Source organism: Marmota flaviventris, chromosome 6 (genome assembly GCF_047511675.1).
Source record: "Marmota flaviventris isolate mMarFla1 chromosome 6, mMarFla1.hap1, whole genome shotgun sequence".
Lineage (NCBI taxonomy): Eukaryota > Metazoa > Chordata > Mammalia > Rodentia > Sciuridae > Marmota > Marmota flaviventris.
In genome coordinates, this window is record NC_092503.1 from 156,314,964 (window position 1) to 156,329,537 (window position 14,574).

The window sequence follows — 14,574 nt, forward strand, 5'->3', positions numbered from 1 at the left end:
TTAGGTGAAAGTTCACGGTGCCTATTCTTAGGTCTGACATTTTCCACAAGAAGCTGTTAGGAGTGGGGTGGGATGGTTGCTTGCATTCTCAATCCCGGGATCTCACAGTGTTTGGCAGCCATACTTTGAGTAAGACTACGAATGTTTTCTACCTTAAAGGACTTGGCATCTACCTTAAAGGACTTCCCAACATTCTTGCTACTTTGCTTCAAGGATGTGATGCTTTGTTCTACTTTGGTTCTCAAAAATTATGTTTTGAAAATCTCTACCCACAAACCCCAGACTCTTGAAAATGTTTTATTAATTTAGTAAACATGCCATAAATACTTCAAGGTCAACCATACATTTGCATAGCTTCTCTAGAAATGATTGAAAAAGACTAAGAAACAAACACCTATCTTCCATGAGGCACCCCCCCAGGCTCCCAGCGTGTCTAGAGGAAAGCAGATGCAGGCTGTGTCCCCGACAGGCTCTGCAGCGTGGAGTAGAAGTCTGCAGAGGGACGATTTGTTCACGCTGGTGCTGCACTCGCTAAGCCAGCTTCCCTAGGCTGCATCTGTGTAGAGTGTCCAAATGCCAAATGCCGCTCTGTGTTTTCTAGTTATCTAACTCCTTCATCATGGCTGGTTTTTCTGCATTCCAGATTGGATTCTTAAATCACCTTTGTGTCCATGAGTTCTGCACATGCAGAGACAACCGAACACTGGAAATACTTGGAAAAAAAAATCTGTATTGAACACATACATTTTTTCCTTGTCTTATTCCCTAAACAGTACAGTGTAAGATGGAAGCCTTTGCTTAACCCATTAGGGTCAGAAGTAACCCAGAGAGGGTTTACAGTGCATGGGGATGTGTGGAGTTACATGCACATGCTACACTGTGTCGTCCAAGGGGCTGGGACCTGCTGCAGACACCAGGAATGACTGTAAATGGTCATCATCAGGCCAGTGCCCGTTTTACTTATATATAAAATGACAATTCTCATAAAACATTCCAGCAAGCCAAACAGGAGCGGACCCAAGACAGGTCACATATGCTTGCAGAGGTGTCCGTGCCCCTGCTGCTGCTGGACATGCCCCTGCACATGCACTCAGACCCTCAGCGGGCCCCATGTCCTGGCCCTCACAATTCTTGATGAAGGAGAGGTGTAGTTAATGCCCCCTCCCTGCCCTGGGAGTTCACGCTGAGCATTTCTAAGGCTGCCTGAATTCTGTCTCCAAGTATCGCAATCCTCACGAGCCCCAAGTAAACGTCATTCTTCTGTTCTTGACTGGGTTGATTTTACCTTGGTTGACAGAATGCAACTGAGGCGTGTGTCATGAGGTAAGTGTCCCAGCAAGGGGAGAGGCGCTGCCCAAGAGAGGACCTGCATCCAGCCTTCAACCCAGTGAAGGAGAGGATGGGAGAGGACAGGGACAGTGTATGCAAAGATACCAGATCCTGGAGGGACGTGGTGAGTTTGGAGGACAGTGGATGCAGGGTAAGAGATGGGCCTGGAAGGTGGGCTGGGTGGGATGAGGATGGCTGTTTGGGGGACTTCAGGTGCATCCACAAGGCTGCACGAAGCCATTGAGCTTTCGTAACCTTGCTCCTGTTTAACATGCTCTGAAACCCTCCAGACCTCCCAAACCCTCCAACCCGTGGCGTCGAGTGTGCATAGCATTGCATGGACAGTCAGGTGGGCAGCTGAGTGAGCTCTATTGCTTCTTATGTATGACTCTGTGTACATTTCCCCATACAGTCTTGTGAATTTCCCCTGAAACTCCACAAGAGTTCACCCTCATCCTTTTCATCTGTGCTTTTTGGTTCAATGAATAAGATGCAATTATTACTATGATGACATTGCTATTAGCCTGAAGACTTCAACTTCTTCTGCCTGGACATTCAAAGATGACTTTATGTGTCTGAGAAGAGCAGAATATTCCATGTATGTACACGTATTCTCTTATGACACCATGTGTCACTCGTATAAAGTAGGCAGCCTGCTGTATCCCTGTTTCTTCTACTACAGCATTGAAGAACTAACATGCTACGATAAACCAAGACCCACAACCTCTTTAGATAGACACGGTGCTAGTAAAATCAGTCTAAGTCCTTCAAAGACTTGAAGGCCAGTCTTTGAAAGGCTGATACTTTCTGAAATAAAACCTCCTTTGCTTTTAAGGATAGCTGTGTTTTTAAAAATAAAAATCTGGTTACCATGGATATCTTTGCCACAGTGGAGAAAAATCACAGCACAAAACAGGGCTTATCTAAGGAGAATTCACACAAGTTGCATGCACGGCCCGCCTGGAGAGCAACGGAGAGGTGAGAGAAGACACGCAGGAAGGCTGGGGTGGCTCAGGGCCAGAGTGCTAGCTGCAGCCGAGGTCCTGGGTCCAACCCCAGTGCCAGAAGAAAAAGAAGGGACATGCAGAAGCATCATGCAATGGGCCCTGAAGTCACGAAGTCAGGCACGTCACCCGGGCAGGCCACACTCACATAGAACTCTAGCACAGCCATGGGGCTCAGGCCGAGGGAGGGCAGGTCCCTGAGAGAGCGGCTGCGGTGCAGCTTGGCAAAGAGAGTGTCCCTGGAGGCGCTCAAGACAGACAGCCACCACGGCCTGTCTGCAGAGGGACGCAGCCGGCTCCTCTGAAGTCAGAGTAGGGCGTAGGGTGGGGGTGAGTGGAGAGAATCAGGTTACTGCATTACCCTAGCTTGCTAGCAGGTGGGCCGAGGCCCATACCTACATCCACTTCTCTCAATGACTAATGCTAGGGAACATTTGGAACGGTCTACCCAGTATCGTCCAGCAGTAGGTAAGGACAGGGAGGGAAGGAGAGGAAAGACCAGGGACCACTGTTCACGGACCAAAGGCGACGGGGAGGTGGCTTCCTCAGCCAGCCCTCGACTAGGAAGACCTTTAAGAATCGCGTGAGCAGGCATTCCTGAGAACCCCAACACCCGCGGCTGGGCATCTCAAGTGCTGGGCACAAGCACGACTCAGACACAACTTCTACTCCAGAGTCACGTGGAACTTACAAAGAAGGAGTGGTCTTTGAAGGTGGGCGTCTCCGGGGTGCCCTGGCTGTACATGGACATCCTCCTCTGGAGCGCTGCCGCCTTGTTCCCCGCACCACCCGAGGATGGGGTCGTGTCCTCCACGTCAAAGGGACTGCAGAACAACAGGCAGCCGCCCGTTAGTCACTTGTGACCGCAGGACCGCAGGCCAAGAGAGCGCTTCTTTGAGGTCAACTCAAACTAGGGCACTGGGCTGGTTTTGGCCAAACTGTTTGTCAGAAAATAAGCCAAGAAAAAAGAAAGTGGAGCAGAAAATGGAATTTAGAGCTCCCGAGGGACCGCAGGTGACCACAGCTGTAAGCACCCGTTCCCTCCTGGCCTAGGTGTGTCTGTGTCCTCGTGAACCTGGAACCGAGGACTCACTAAAGCTGGCTCCAACGTAACCAGATGTTGGGGAAGTTGTGAATATTCTCGAGCTCTGTCGGGCAACACCCTGAACAGCTCGAGCAAGGGACAGACTGCTGTTTGATTCTGAGGAAAAACTCCAAAACGGAATCCCACCACTTTCAGCCGCTAGAGCGCCCCACGAGCCGCCGAGGATGGCGGCCTGCTCGCGGGGGTGCTGCTGATCATCCTGAGGCCCTGGTCATCCAGCAGGGTGGCCTGCCCTGTGACGTCAGCGGCTGCACTGGCCAGGAGGGCAGGGCTGGGCAAAGGCTGGCACTGCTTCCTAGAGAGGCACTGACTCCGACGCGGAAGGGAGGCCCCGAATGTCACTGGGTGGGCCAGTGGCATGACATCCAGTGTGGACGGCAGGAGGAGACCCTGGAAAGCCACCTGTAAATTTTACAAGAGCTGCCTCTTGCCTGTGGAAATGCTCTATTTCAGTAAAGGACGCCTAGGGGGCATCTGCAGTCCTCCAGGGCAGCGGGAAGTGAAGTCCGTGGGTAAGAAGGCTAAGCAGGGACCCGCCTGAGGCAAAGCCTCCCTCTCTGGACAGTTTACTGTAGCTCCCAGTGGTTTGCTTGGGAGCCGTGATTCTTGGTGTCTCCGTTTGCAGGTAGAGAGGGAGGGAAGAGGCACAGTAAGAGGCTTAAAGTAAGGAGGAGGGGAGGGGAGCAGGGCCACGGCCAGCTTATCCACAGGCCCTCGCCCAGCAGGTCTGCTGCAGCCCCTCGGTCTGCTCGTCAGGCTCCCTGCCCTGCCGACGTCCACACCGGCCTCCCAGCACCTGCAGCGCACGCTGCCCCGGGACGACAGGAAAAGGGCAACTTACTACCAGGTGATCTCCAGGTTCAACTTGATGGTTCCGAGGTCGTTGATGTCCACGGCCACCACCTGCGGTCGGGCTGCAAACAGCTCTTTGGTCTCACAGGTCACACTGCCCACCAGGAGGTGAGTCGCCAGCCCTTTGAGCTCTGTGACCTGGCAGGAAGACAGGCAGAGAGAACAGGGAACGGGCTCCCCCTTTTCCTTTTTCTGAACCAGCTGGTGGCTTCTTTCAGAAAGAAACGGTCCAAAACCCGAGGCAGGTATCTCAAAAGCCCATCTCAGGGCTGCTCTGCTCACTTTCTTACAAGGGCAGCTGTCCTTGTCACAGACTTGTGGGGACAGGAGCCTGTGAGATGGCAGAAGTCTTAGGGAAAGGCTGCCCCTGACGGATCGTCCAACTTGGCACCAGGAAGACCACAAGAGGCAGGGGCAGTACTGACCTTGATGGAAATGAACCCGACGATCAGGGGCAAGAAGACGGTCTCCTCCCCATCCCAGCTCTGTTTGCCGTTGACCTCTATCTTGCCCTTCAGCTTCCACCTCTGCCGGCCGCACTTCATGAAGACCTGGGGGCAGACATGCCAAGGCCTCAGGCTCCACTGCCCTGGCTCGCTCCCCAACACCAGGTCAGGGCGGGGAGGCCCGCAAGGGCAGCCCCCCATCACCCCAGCCGCCTGTCCTGACCATGACCGGGGAAGGGACATGTTAAAGGGGGCACCTCTGCTTCCCCAAGACGAGGCCTGGAGGGTCTTCAGTAAAGTCCCGGCCCTCGCCCTTGGGTCCCCCCTCATTTCTTCTATGTCAGTAGAACAGCCATGGGACTAGTTCTTCAGGGCTCTGATCCTCCAAGAGACCAGAGCCCATCCCTAAAGCCTGCCTGGCGACACCTGCCCCTGGGTGACGAAGCAAGCTGGCAAGGCTGTGACCCACACATGCTCTGGGGAGGCTGTGCAGGCTCTCCCTGGTCAGGCAGAGGGCACTGGAGGAGGTGGACAAATCATTATGTGTGGTCTCTTGAGAAGGGGAACACGGGAAAGGACTTTGTACTCTGTGGAGTTGGTGTTTGTATGGACAGGCCTGCGTATCTATCCTTCTTCAGTCATTACTCTTAACAGGTCACGGTTAGGTCTTTGATTAGGGGGGGAAAAACCTACTACAAAGTACAATTCTGGGGCATGCGCAGAATCTGAACCCAGGCTTTATAAGAAGACAAGAGCCACACTGGGAGCTGTGCACTGCTGTGCGGACCATCCTCCCACTCCCCGGAGGACGCCGGGCTGGAGGGCCAGGCTGGGGGACCAGGCGGGAGGCTGGGCTGGAGGGCCAGGCGGGAGGGCCAGGCGGGTGGCATCCTACTCTATAACAGCGCAGCTGAATCGTAGGGGCTCGAGGGCAGCAGTGATAACTAAGCCACTGTGGCACAAGGTTAAAAGAGGGGAGTCCGGGGAAGGGCAGGTGGCAGGTCTTCACCCATCTCCAGATCTTCTCATGGGCTTAGAATGTTTTTCCAAATAAAAATAAGAAACACTCCAGAAGCAAAAACAATACCACTAGCCCTGGCCCCTCAGGTCTTCAGTCCCCACCTGTGGATCAGAGAATACTCACTTCGTATTGGTCTCCAGGGCAGAGGCGCGCAAAGCCAGCCAGACCTGCAGGCAAGCAGTTAGGACGTGAGGTGCTGAAAGTGCATCCCCGAGGCCCGTGCCGCACACTGAGAAATCCAGGTGCAGTGCCACACTTTGGCAAACCTCAGATAACATTTTTGGGGCCATCTGTATGGAATAGCTTTTTTTGGGAGTCCCTTCTATGGTGGCTGGAGAGGACATTCCTTGATGGGGGGGATGGGAGAGGATTTCTGGGGCAGGGACACTGCTCCAGGGTGGCTAGAGTTCTGGGCACCTCGGCAGGTTCCAGGGTCAGGGCATTAGGGCCCGAAAGACACCCTCACTTGTTTGTGTACATGTTCCCATAAAAATAAACGGGTGTCTAGTCTTCCTTCCTGTTGTGAGACTGGAGGTTTCTTTGGGCTTCCCAGTTAAGGCTACAGCCCACCCCTTCCTGTTCCCCCATCCTTCCCACCCAGCACCCTGATGCCGCCATCTACTGCATTATGAAATCACTGCATTTACACCAACTAGTGATTAAGACAAATCAAACCAGCCCTCCCCCTGACAACAACCTGCACCCGCAGAGGGGAGAGGTGGCCTCCCGGTTCTGGCCATTTCTGAAAGGACCCGCTCCATCTGAGGCCTGGCACGCTTTCTATCTGCTGCAGCAAAACCAAATCTCGGCAAGCTACCCGGCCCCTCCTGGACTTCTGGGAACGCTGGCTCTGGCCAGTCTCTTTCTTCTTTCTAACAACATGTACTGAGAGCTTGCTGTGGGTGAGGGTCTGCACCACGCATCAGGGTAACTATTTGGAAATCAGGAAAGATTTCCCAGATACCCACAGTATGGAACAAAACACGGTTAGAGCAGCTGAGGGCCTGCAAACTGGAAGACAGATTAAAGTGAGGTCCTTTCTGCACTACCTATCAGCTAGCCCACCCTAGATGATTTACCTAACCCTGTTTCTTCACCTTTAAAATAGAGATAACAATGTTCACTTTATAAAATTGTTGGTAAGGAAACAGATGGTATCTGACACATAGTAGGTGCTTAGAATGTGGTAAGGGTTACATACCCATGTATTGAGCACATGATGTATACTATTCATTTAAAAGATGTGCTCTCCCCAGGCACAGTGGTGCATGCCTATAATCCTAGTGGCTTGGGAGGCTGAAGCAGGAGGATTACAAGTTTGAGGACAGCCTTAGTAACTTAGCGAGACCTGGTCTCAAAATAAAAAAAAAATAATAAAAATAAAAAGGGGATGTAGATCAGTGGTAGAGCACACCTGGGTTCAATCTTGAGTAGAAACAAATATGATCTACAACAAATTAATACCCATCAGGGAAGCAAACAGCAAAGAAGAAATGATAAAAGATCTTTGCTTTTTTTCTTATTTTGTGTTTTTATGAGAATGTATTCCTTACATAATTAAAATAAAAAATAAAAAGAGACAGACTGCCTTTCATCTTCTGTAGGACAATCCCACGAGGAGAGTGGCAGTGACAGCAAACTTCGTCACAGCAAGGTGGGCCTTGCTCTGCAGGCAGGTGAGGCTGGGCGAGGGGCCTGTGCATTCCACCACCCTTTTTTCCTTTTTGGGAGGTGCTAGCAATTGGACCCTCCATCTCAGACATTCTAGGCCAGTGCTCTACCACTGAGCTGCGCTCTCAGCCCCCCAGAGTAGTTCTGAAAGGCCTACTGTGTGTCAAGCCTGAGTATGGAGCGGGAGAAAGGCATGCCCCAACCCAGGGCTCACGGCAGAGGCTGATCAGTAATCCCAGCTCCATCTGATCAGCTGCTCTGGCTTCAGTGGGCTGCTTCCTGCCAATCATAAAGCAAAGCCTTTGTACTGACAGGGACCCAAAGTCTGAAAATTTTAATCAAGGAACTAAATAAATGCAATAGAAATGGGGGAAAAAATCTTTGTCACTTTTTAACTTTCTGGTTTAAAAATATCTGTGGTAAAACTTCCAATTAAGGGCTGAAGTTGTGGCTCAATGGCAGAGTGCTTTGCCTAGCACATGTGAAGCACTGGGTTCAATCCTCAGCACCACATATAAATAAAATTAAATAAAGGCATTGTGTCCATCTACAACTACAAATTTAAAAAATTCCAATTAAAAATTTAGTACAAATGTTTGCAGTGAAGTTTTAATAAAAGGCAATATTTGTAATTAAAAAGTAAGGCAGAATGCAAAGTGTCATGAAGAGTCTTATCTCAACCACATATAAATGTATCCAAAGGAACAAATCTAGAAAAACTGACCAACACCTAGGAATAACTATTTCTGGCAGGTGGAATCGGGGAGAAAGTTAAATATTTGATGACAAATATTTGATTCCTACCTATTAAATATGTAATTTCTATTTGATTTTCAAAAGATCATGTGATTGGGTTGGGGTTGTGGCCCAGTGGTAGAGCACTAGCCTAGCATGTGTGAGGCCCTGGGTTCAATTCTCTGCACCACATATAAATAAATAAAATAAAGGTCTGATGACAACTAAAAAATTAAAAAAAAAAAAAAAGAAGAAAGAAAAGATCATGTGATTAATTATTTTGTAACAAAAAAGATATAAAAGAGCTACTAACATATTGGTAGTCAACATAAACACATGGAAAAGGCTTGTTGGGTATTTATGATTATTTTAACAAAGTTTAGTACTGGGTAGAGCAATTATGTATATTTTTAATTTATGGGATATATTTCTCAATTTTTTTTTGGTGGGGGGTATGGGGATTAACTCAGGGGCACTCAACCACTGAGCCACATCCCCAGTCCTATTTTGTATTTTATTTAGAGACAGGGTCTCCCTGAGTTGCTTAGTGCCTCGCTTTTACTGAAGCTGGCTTTGAACTCACGATCTCCCTGCCTCAGCCTCCTGAGCCGCTGGGATTACAGGCAGTGCCACCATGCCCCGCTTCTCAGTGTTTTACAAATTATAAGGCACAACTTTCAAAAGTCGCTGCACCGAAATTCAAGAAGACACAAACATCCTGTTTCTGTTTATCCAGTGATTTCTCAGTTGCAGCCTGAGAGGAGATGATTTTGATGAGCTGGTAGAAAACAGCCCTGTGATTCTTAGATCCGTAACACAGAAAAGATGTCCAAATAACTAACGGGTTCCTGCTTCCTCTGCCTCCTCACCTCGACATTTATAGTCTTTGTATTCTGGGTTCTTTTTGCATTCAACATGAATTTAGCCATCTGAAGAAGACAGGGATCATGTCACAAGGTGCCTCTCCTTTACCAAGAGCTGGGTAACAAACTGTGACTCTATAGGACACCGCTCTTCCACCCCACTAATGGGCTGGGGTTAAGACAGCACAGGGCTGAGAAGCGCTAAAAGAACCTGCTGTTGCCAGCAGCCGTCAGTAGGTGGCAGCAACTCACCAGCTTGTCCAGCGCACCCAGCCAGTGGTCCATTCAGAAGAGCTTTTATTAATAGTTAAAGATGGCAAGACACTTAGAGGACTTAACTGAATTAAGAGCAGAATTAGAGAAACCCATTTTCACTAATAATTTAGGGCCCTTAGTTTTTAAAAAACATACTTCTGAAGGAAAGCATAATTGGCTGCCTTTCACAAATCCAAAGCTTGACATGCTAATTCTAATAAAAATCCAAAGTGCTTTTAAAGAAAAGCCTGCAAATGAGTTTGGGACTGATTCATAGCCTGTTTATGTGTGCAACCACAATAAAACCTTGGTTAAAAAGACACTGGGCTGCTATGGTTGCTAGATAAAGGTGAGGAAAGGGGAAAATCCTTTGACTTTTTTCCCCCTTTCAATATTGCCAGAAATTTCATATCTGAAAACCTTAACTGAAAGGGAGAAAGGTACATAGCGATGACTCCTCTTATGTAATCCAAGTTGTTAAGCACTTTCCTGGAACTGCTTGTAGAGGTGTCAGAGACTCTGATCACAGCAAGGACGCAGCAGAAAGGAGGCCGTGGCCCTGGCACAGCTCCCTGAAGCTCTGCCTGTGTGTGCGGGTGCACTCGAGTGGCAGTGGCAGTGCGTGGGCTGTCGGCTCCTCGCACACTCGGGCACGTGGGGCTCCTGTTCCCAGTCAGGAAAGTGGAATGTTTTGTTCCTCCTGCAGTTTGGGGATCACTGTTGCACTCTGGGAAGTTTTCCTCAGGACCACTCTGAGGCCGTCTGGCGTGAGCCCCGAGGGGTGAGTGGAGGGAGGCCCCGGGGACCTGTGAGCACTGCACCCTCACCAACCCTCTGCAGCTTCACTCGCTCCTGACACTAGCTCTTCACAGCCTCAGTGGAGGGTGGGAGCCACAGGGAGCAGCCGCCCACCGGTGGCCTGTGCCCACACATGGACGGGCCAGAACGCCTTCCATGGCTTCTCCCACTTGCACCAGGATCTTCCTTCTCAAGAGTCACCCTTCCTGCCCCTGGGACACTGCCCGTGGCTGACGGCGGGTCCTCGTTGGCCTGACTGACTTGCTGACCAGCTCTCCGGAGGCCCACTGGGCCCCAAAGCTGAAGGAGTTAGCCCAGACTTGGAACTTAATTAGCCTGAGGTCATCGGGAAGAAAACCGGTTTTCCCCAAGGAACCTCCATCCTGGTCCCCCGTCTCCGTCTCGGAGCTAGTGCTCTCTCCGCAGGGGCATTCCCGGCATTTCAGAATCTGGCCCCAAAGAACTGCCCACGTCTCCCGACAAGCACTCTGCCGCCCAGGTCTTTTCTCAGGCTCCTTCGTCTTCTGTTTTTTTTTGTACTGGGGATTGAACCCCGGGGCATTCTACAGGGAGCTACAAACTCAGCCTTTCTTATTTTTTATTTTGAGGCAGGTTCTTGCTAAGTTGCTGAGTCTGGCCTTGAGCTTGTGATCCTCCTGCCTCAGCCTCCTAAGTGGCTGGGGTTATAGGCGTGCACCACTATGTCTGTCCTGTCTTTTTTTTTTTTTTTTTAAATTTAAATCAGTGGTTCCTTTTAGCTGTCCATGACAGTAGAATTCATGCTGATAGAACCGTGTCCTGTCATTTTGGAAGCAGCTTCCCTTCTTTGGTGTGTGCTACCCCGGTCCTGCTGATTCTAATTCATGGGTGACACTGTGAAGCCTCCTTCCGTCCTCCCCACTCCTCCCGCCTCCCCTCAGGCCTCCACAGCCATCTGGTCATGTTATTGGTCCAGCTGGTCACTTACTCCATTGAATTAAGCGCCCTGGCTCACGTCTGCACTTCCCCAGGAGCTCTTGTGGAGCCCAGGCTGGGACCATCATGAGGCACCCAGGAAGCACTTTGTCCACGTGGGTGTCACCGGGGCCCTGCCATGGTCGTTAGTGCGTGTTGGGGTGAGGCAGGAGGGGAAGTGGGAAGGGTGGGGTGGGAGGAAGTTAGGGTTGCCAGGTCTGAGGGCATCGTGCAACAGCTTCAGTTGGTCGATGCGTGCGTTGGGGTGGTTATTTTTACCAGAACGAGTAACAGAAGAAATCTACCCCGGCAAAGAGCTAGGATTTCTTGGCAGCAGGCAGGGCTTCCCTTGCCCTTTCTGCAGGGAGGGGTGGGTATCTTCAGGGCGTTACCCTCCGAAGGCTGCACAGATGTGGCCTCCGGCTTTTATGTGACATTAGGAAAGCAGAGGTGACAGAAGTCCATCCATGGGAAAGCAGAGTCAGCCTCAGGTCTGAGAGCCTTGGGAGAAACCCCTGGGCCATGTGGGAGCTGAAGGTCAGCAGCCCATCACCATGCCCACCTACCTAGCTCTGGTAGCAGCAGGGTGATTCTTGGGCCTCTGGGGTGGTAGGGCCCCCATACCACCCATGGCTGTCAAGCAGCCCTGAGGACCATGTGGGTGGGTGGGCAGCCCTTCCCTCACCCCAAGGTGTCTGTGTGGGGTGGGGAACCTCCCCTAGCAGAGACCACCCTTTGAGCAAAAGAGTGCCTGTGTGGGGTGGGAGATCTCTCCCAGCAGGGACCACCCTTTGAGCAGGAACTTCCTCACAGTGTGTGGCTGGGTCGGGGCAGCAGGAGCCAAGAGCCTGGAATTCAGCTTCAAGTTCAACACCCACTAACTGTGTAACTTCCGGGACTAGTCACTGAAGCTCCCTGAGCCCTCATTTCCCATGTATGAAATGAAGAGATTTTCCCTCTCACCAAAAACTGAGGCTTCAGGTAACAGTGAGTATCGGAAACCGGAGCAGCAGGGCCCACCCTGTGCTTGTCCACAGGGGTGGCGCTGGCTGCTGACGGCAGCATCCTCAAAGTTAAAAACATCCTCTAGGACCCCACCCCAGTGCCATGTGCTCTGGCTTCCTGCAAGGGGCTTTGAACTACTGACTCGGGTGGAGAGTCTGGAAAGACCTCAGGAAGAGAACAGAATTGAAAACCCGGACAGGTGCAAACACCCGAGGCTGAACAGGATTCAGGGGTTCTGAAAACAAGTACGCAGCACCACCCGGGAGCTGAGGGCCAGGGCCCTCTTGTTCCAGGTGTACCCACTCAGAGGTCCTCACTCCACCCACAGGGCACAGTGCACCTCCAGAGGCAGGGGATTCATTTGTAAATGAAGCTCTCCTGTTGAGCACTCTTTAAAGAAGTCTGCCTTCTTAACTTCCCTAATTGCAGAAAGTAGACAAGAGGGTGATTAAATCCCCATTAACAGCCCAGGGAACAAGCTACTTAAAAAGCCCAGAGAAAACAGAAGGCTAAGCACCAGCCCTGGGCTGCAGTCAAACAGAAATGGGCCTCCTGCCTGGCCACCGAGCTGTGGATCTGGTGACCCCTGGGCCGGTTCCATCTGTAGCCAGACCTCCCTTTTGTTCTGAAGATGCTGTGATATAAATCAATGATGCCTCTAGAATGGAACTTTCTGGAATGAACACCACAAAGGCGCGGTCCTCTGTGACTAAACGATTGGTGGTAGTTTACAGACACACGGGAGTAAAGGGGCGGTTCAAACCACACGGCAAGGAGGCCAGCTGGCAAGTCTGGAGTGAGACACTGCCCAATGGGGGCTTCTACCAGACCACGGAGGGGAAAGGGGGCATGGGTTCGTTTCAGATTAAAGGAGACCTAAAGGTATACCCACCAACTAATCATGATGCATGGTCCTGATCCTAACCCAAGCAAATTGACTGTAAGACAACTGGGGAAATTCAATAATGAAATGGGTTACCATTGGGCCTGTTGACTTTGTTAGATGTGGTAATGTGACAGGACTCGGCACACAGCTATAATAAGATGGCCCTATTCTTCAAGACATGCACACTGGAGTACCAGGGCAGCCTGACAGAACTAGGTTTCATTTCATCAAAGGACTTCTGATTCATCAAAGGGAAAACAAACACAAGAAAACAGATCAGGCAAAAGTCTGCTAATTATTAAATCTAGGTGATGGGTGTATGTTTATGAAGGTTCATTGTGATGTTCTCTCCACCTTTGTGTATGTTTGAAGTTCTTGGATAATGAATGTACTTTTTTAAGTCTGAAGGCAAGACTCAGGACAAGAAGCATCGATATGCTAACACCGTGTTGGGGCTGAGCACGGGCGGCCCTATCTGTGCAAGGAAACAGGAGCATGTGTCCCAGACCTCAGGGAGCTCTGCAGAGTACTCTCCCTGATGGGAAAGGATTACCTTTCATCTTGATGGAGAACTCCCCCAGCAGATTCTCCAGCTCCGCTTCCAGGGCACACATATTCTGTGGGGCAGAAAGCAGAGGGGCATTAGAGTGGCCTTCTTTCCCAGGCATTCAAAGCAGAGGTCATTTTAATAGCACGGCAGGCCCTGCATGAACGACCGGAGTGGCACAGCACAGCCTTTGAAACATTCTTGCTAGATGTTTAATCTGAGGCTAAGCAGGACATCCAGGCATTGATGAACAAGTTGGATTATACCAAAGACAAATTCAGAATGTGGGATATTCTATGAGAACTGGCTTGGACTCTCTCTCTCACACACACACTCACACACACACACACACCATCATGGTGAAACAAATTCTAAAGAGAGGGAAGAGACATAGTATCCAATTGCAACACCTTGACCTTGATTACAACCTGATTTGAAAATTAAGCAAATAAACTAAAGTAGCTATAAAAGGCATCAATGGGCTTAATAGGAGAAACCTGAAAGTGGACGAGATGTTAGATAATTTTACAGGAGGACTGTCGATTTTCTTAGTTGCAATGGAATGTGGTTATGCAGAAGATGCACTGTTACTATTAAGAGATCCACGGCCCCTGGGTTCAATCCCCAGCACTGCAGAGATGGAGAGAGAGAGAGAGAGAGAGAGAGAGAGAGAGAGAGAGAGAGAGGAGAGAGAGAGAGATGCCATGTGTTAAGTGGCCTGAGTTACCTATTCTACAGCATACATATTTGAAAACATAATGCTGAATACCACACATAAAGTTTTTACTTATGTATGAAAAAGATTTTTAAGAAGAGATCCATGCTAACATATTTATGAAATGAAATGTCACGATATCTTATTCCCAAGTGACTTGGAAGAAAAACTAATCCCATGAGAGGGAGAGAATATGACAAGACTTACCCGTGGGAAAATCTCGGTATGGGGGTCTGGTATTCAATACACTCACTAGTCTTTCAACTTTTCCATAGGTTTAAATTTTTTAAATAAAAACAGGGGGCAAAAAGAGCACAGGAACTCAATTCTGCTCGGATAGGCCTCCTGCTGCAGTGCCATACCCACCCCCAAAATGATTCCTGGGTCT

The 14,574-nt window shown here is 50.1% G+C and overlaps 1 protein-coding gene across 5 annotated transcripts in view; it reads right to left on the minus strand.

Moving 5' to 3' along the window:
- Window positions 1-14,574, minus strand: part of Ripor2 (RHO family interacting cell polarization regulator 2) — a 176,685-nt gene that overhangs the window by 20,265 nt on the left and 141,846 nt on the right. For all 5 annotated transcript variants that reach the window (XM_027948103.3, XM_027948104.2, XM_027948106.2 and 2 more), the window contains exons 8-12: window positions 13,478-13,541; window positions 5,881-5,924; window positions 4,716-4,841; window positions 4,280-4,428; window positions 3,025-3,157 (exon numbers count right to left, since the gene is read on the minus strand). In XM_027948103.3, coding sequence (XP_027803904.2) covers window positions 3,025-3,157; window positions 4,280-4,428; window positions 4,716-4,841; window positions 5,881-5,924; window positions 13,478-13,541 — 516 coding nt within the window. The remainder of the gene's footprint in view (window positions 1-3,024; window positions 3,158-4,279; window positions 4,429-4,715; window positions 4,842-5,880; window positions 5,925-13,477; window positions 13,542-14,574) is intronic.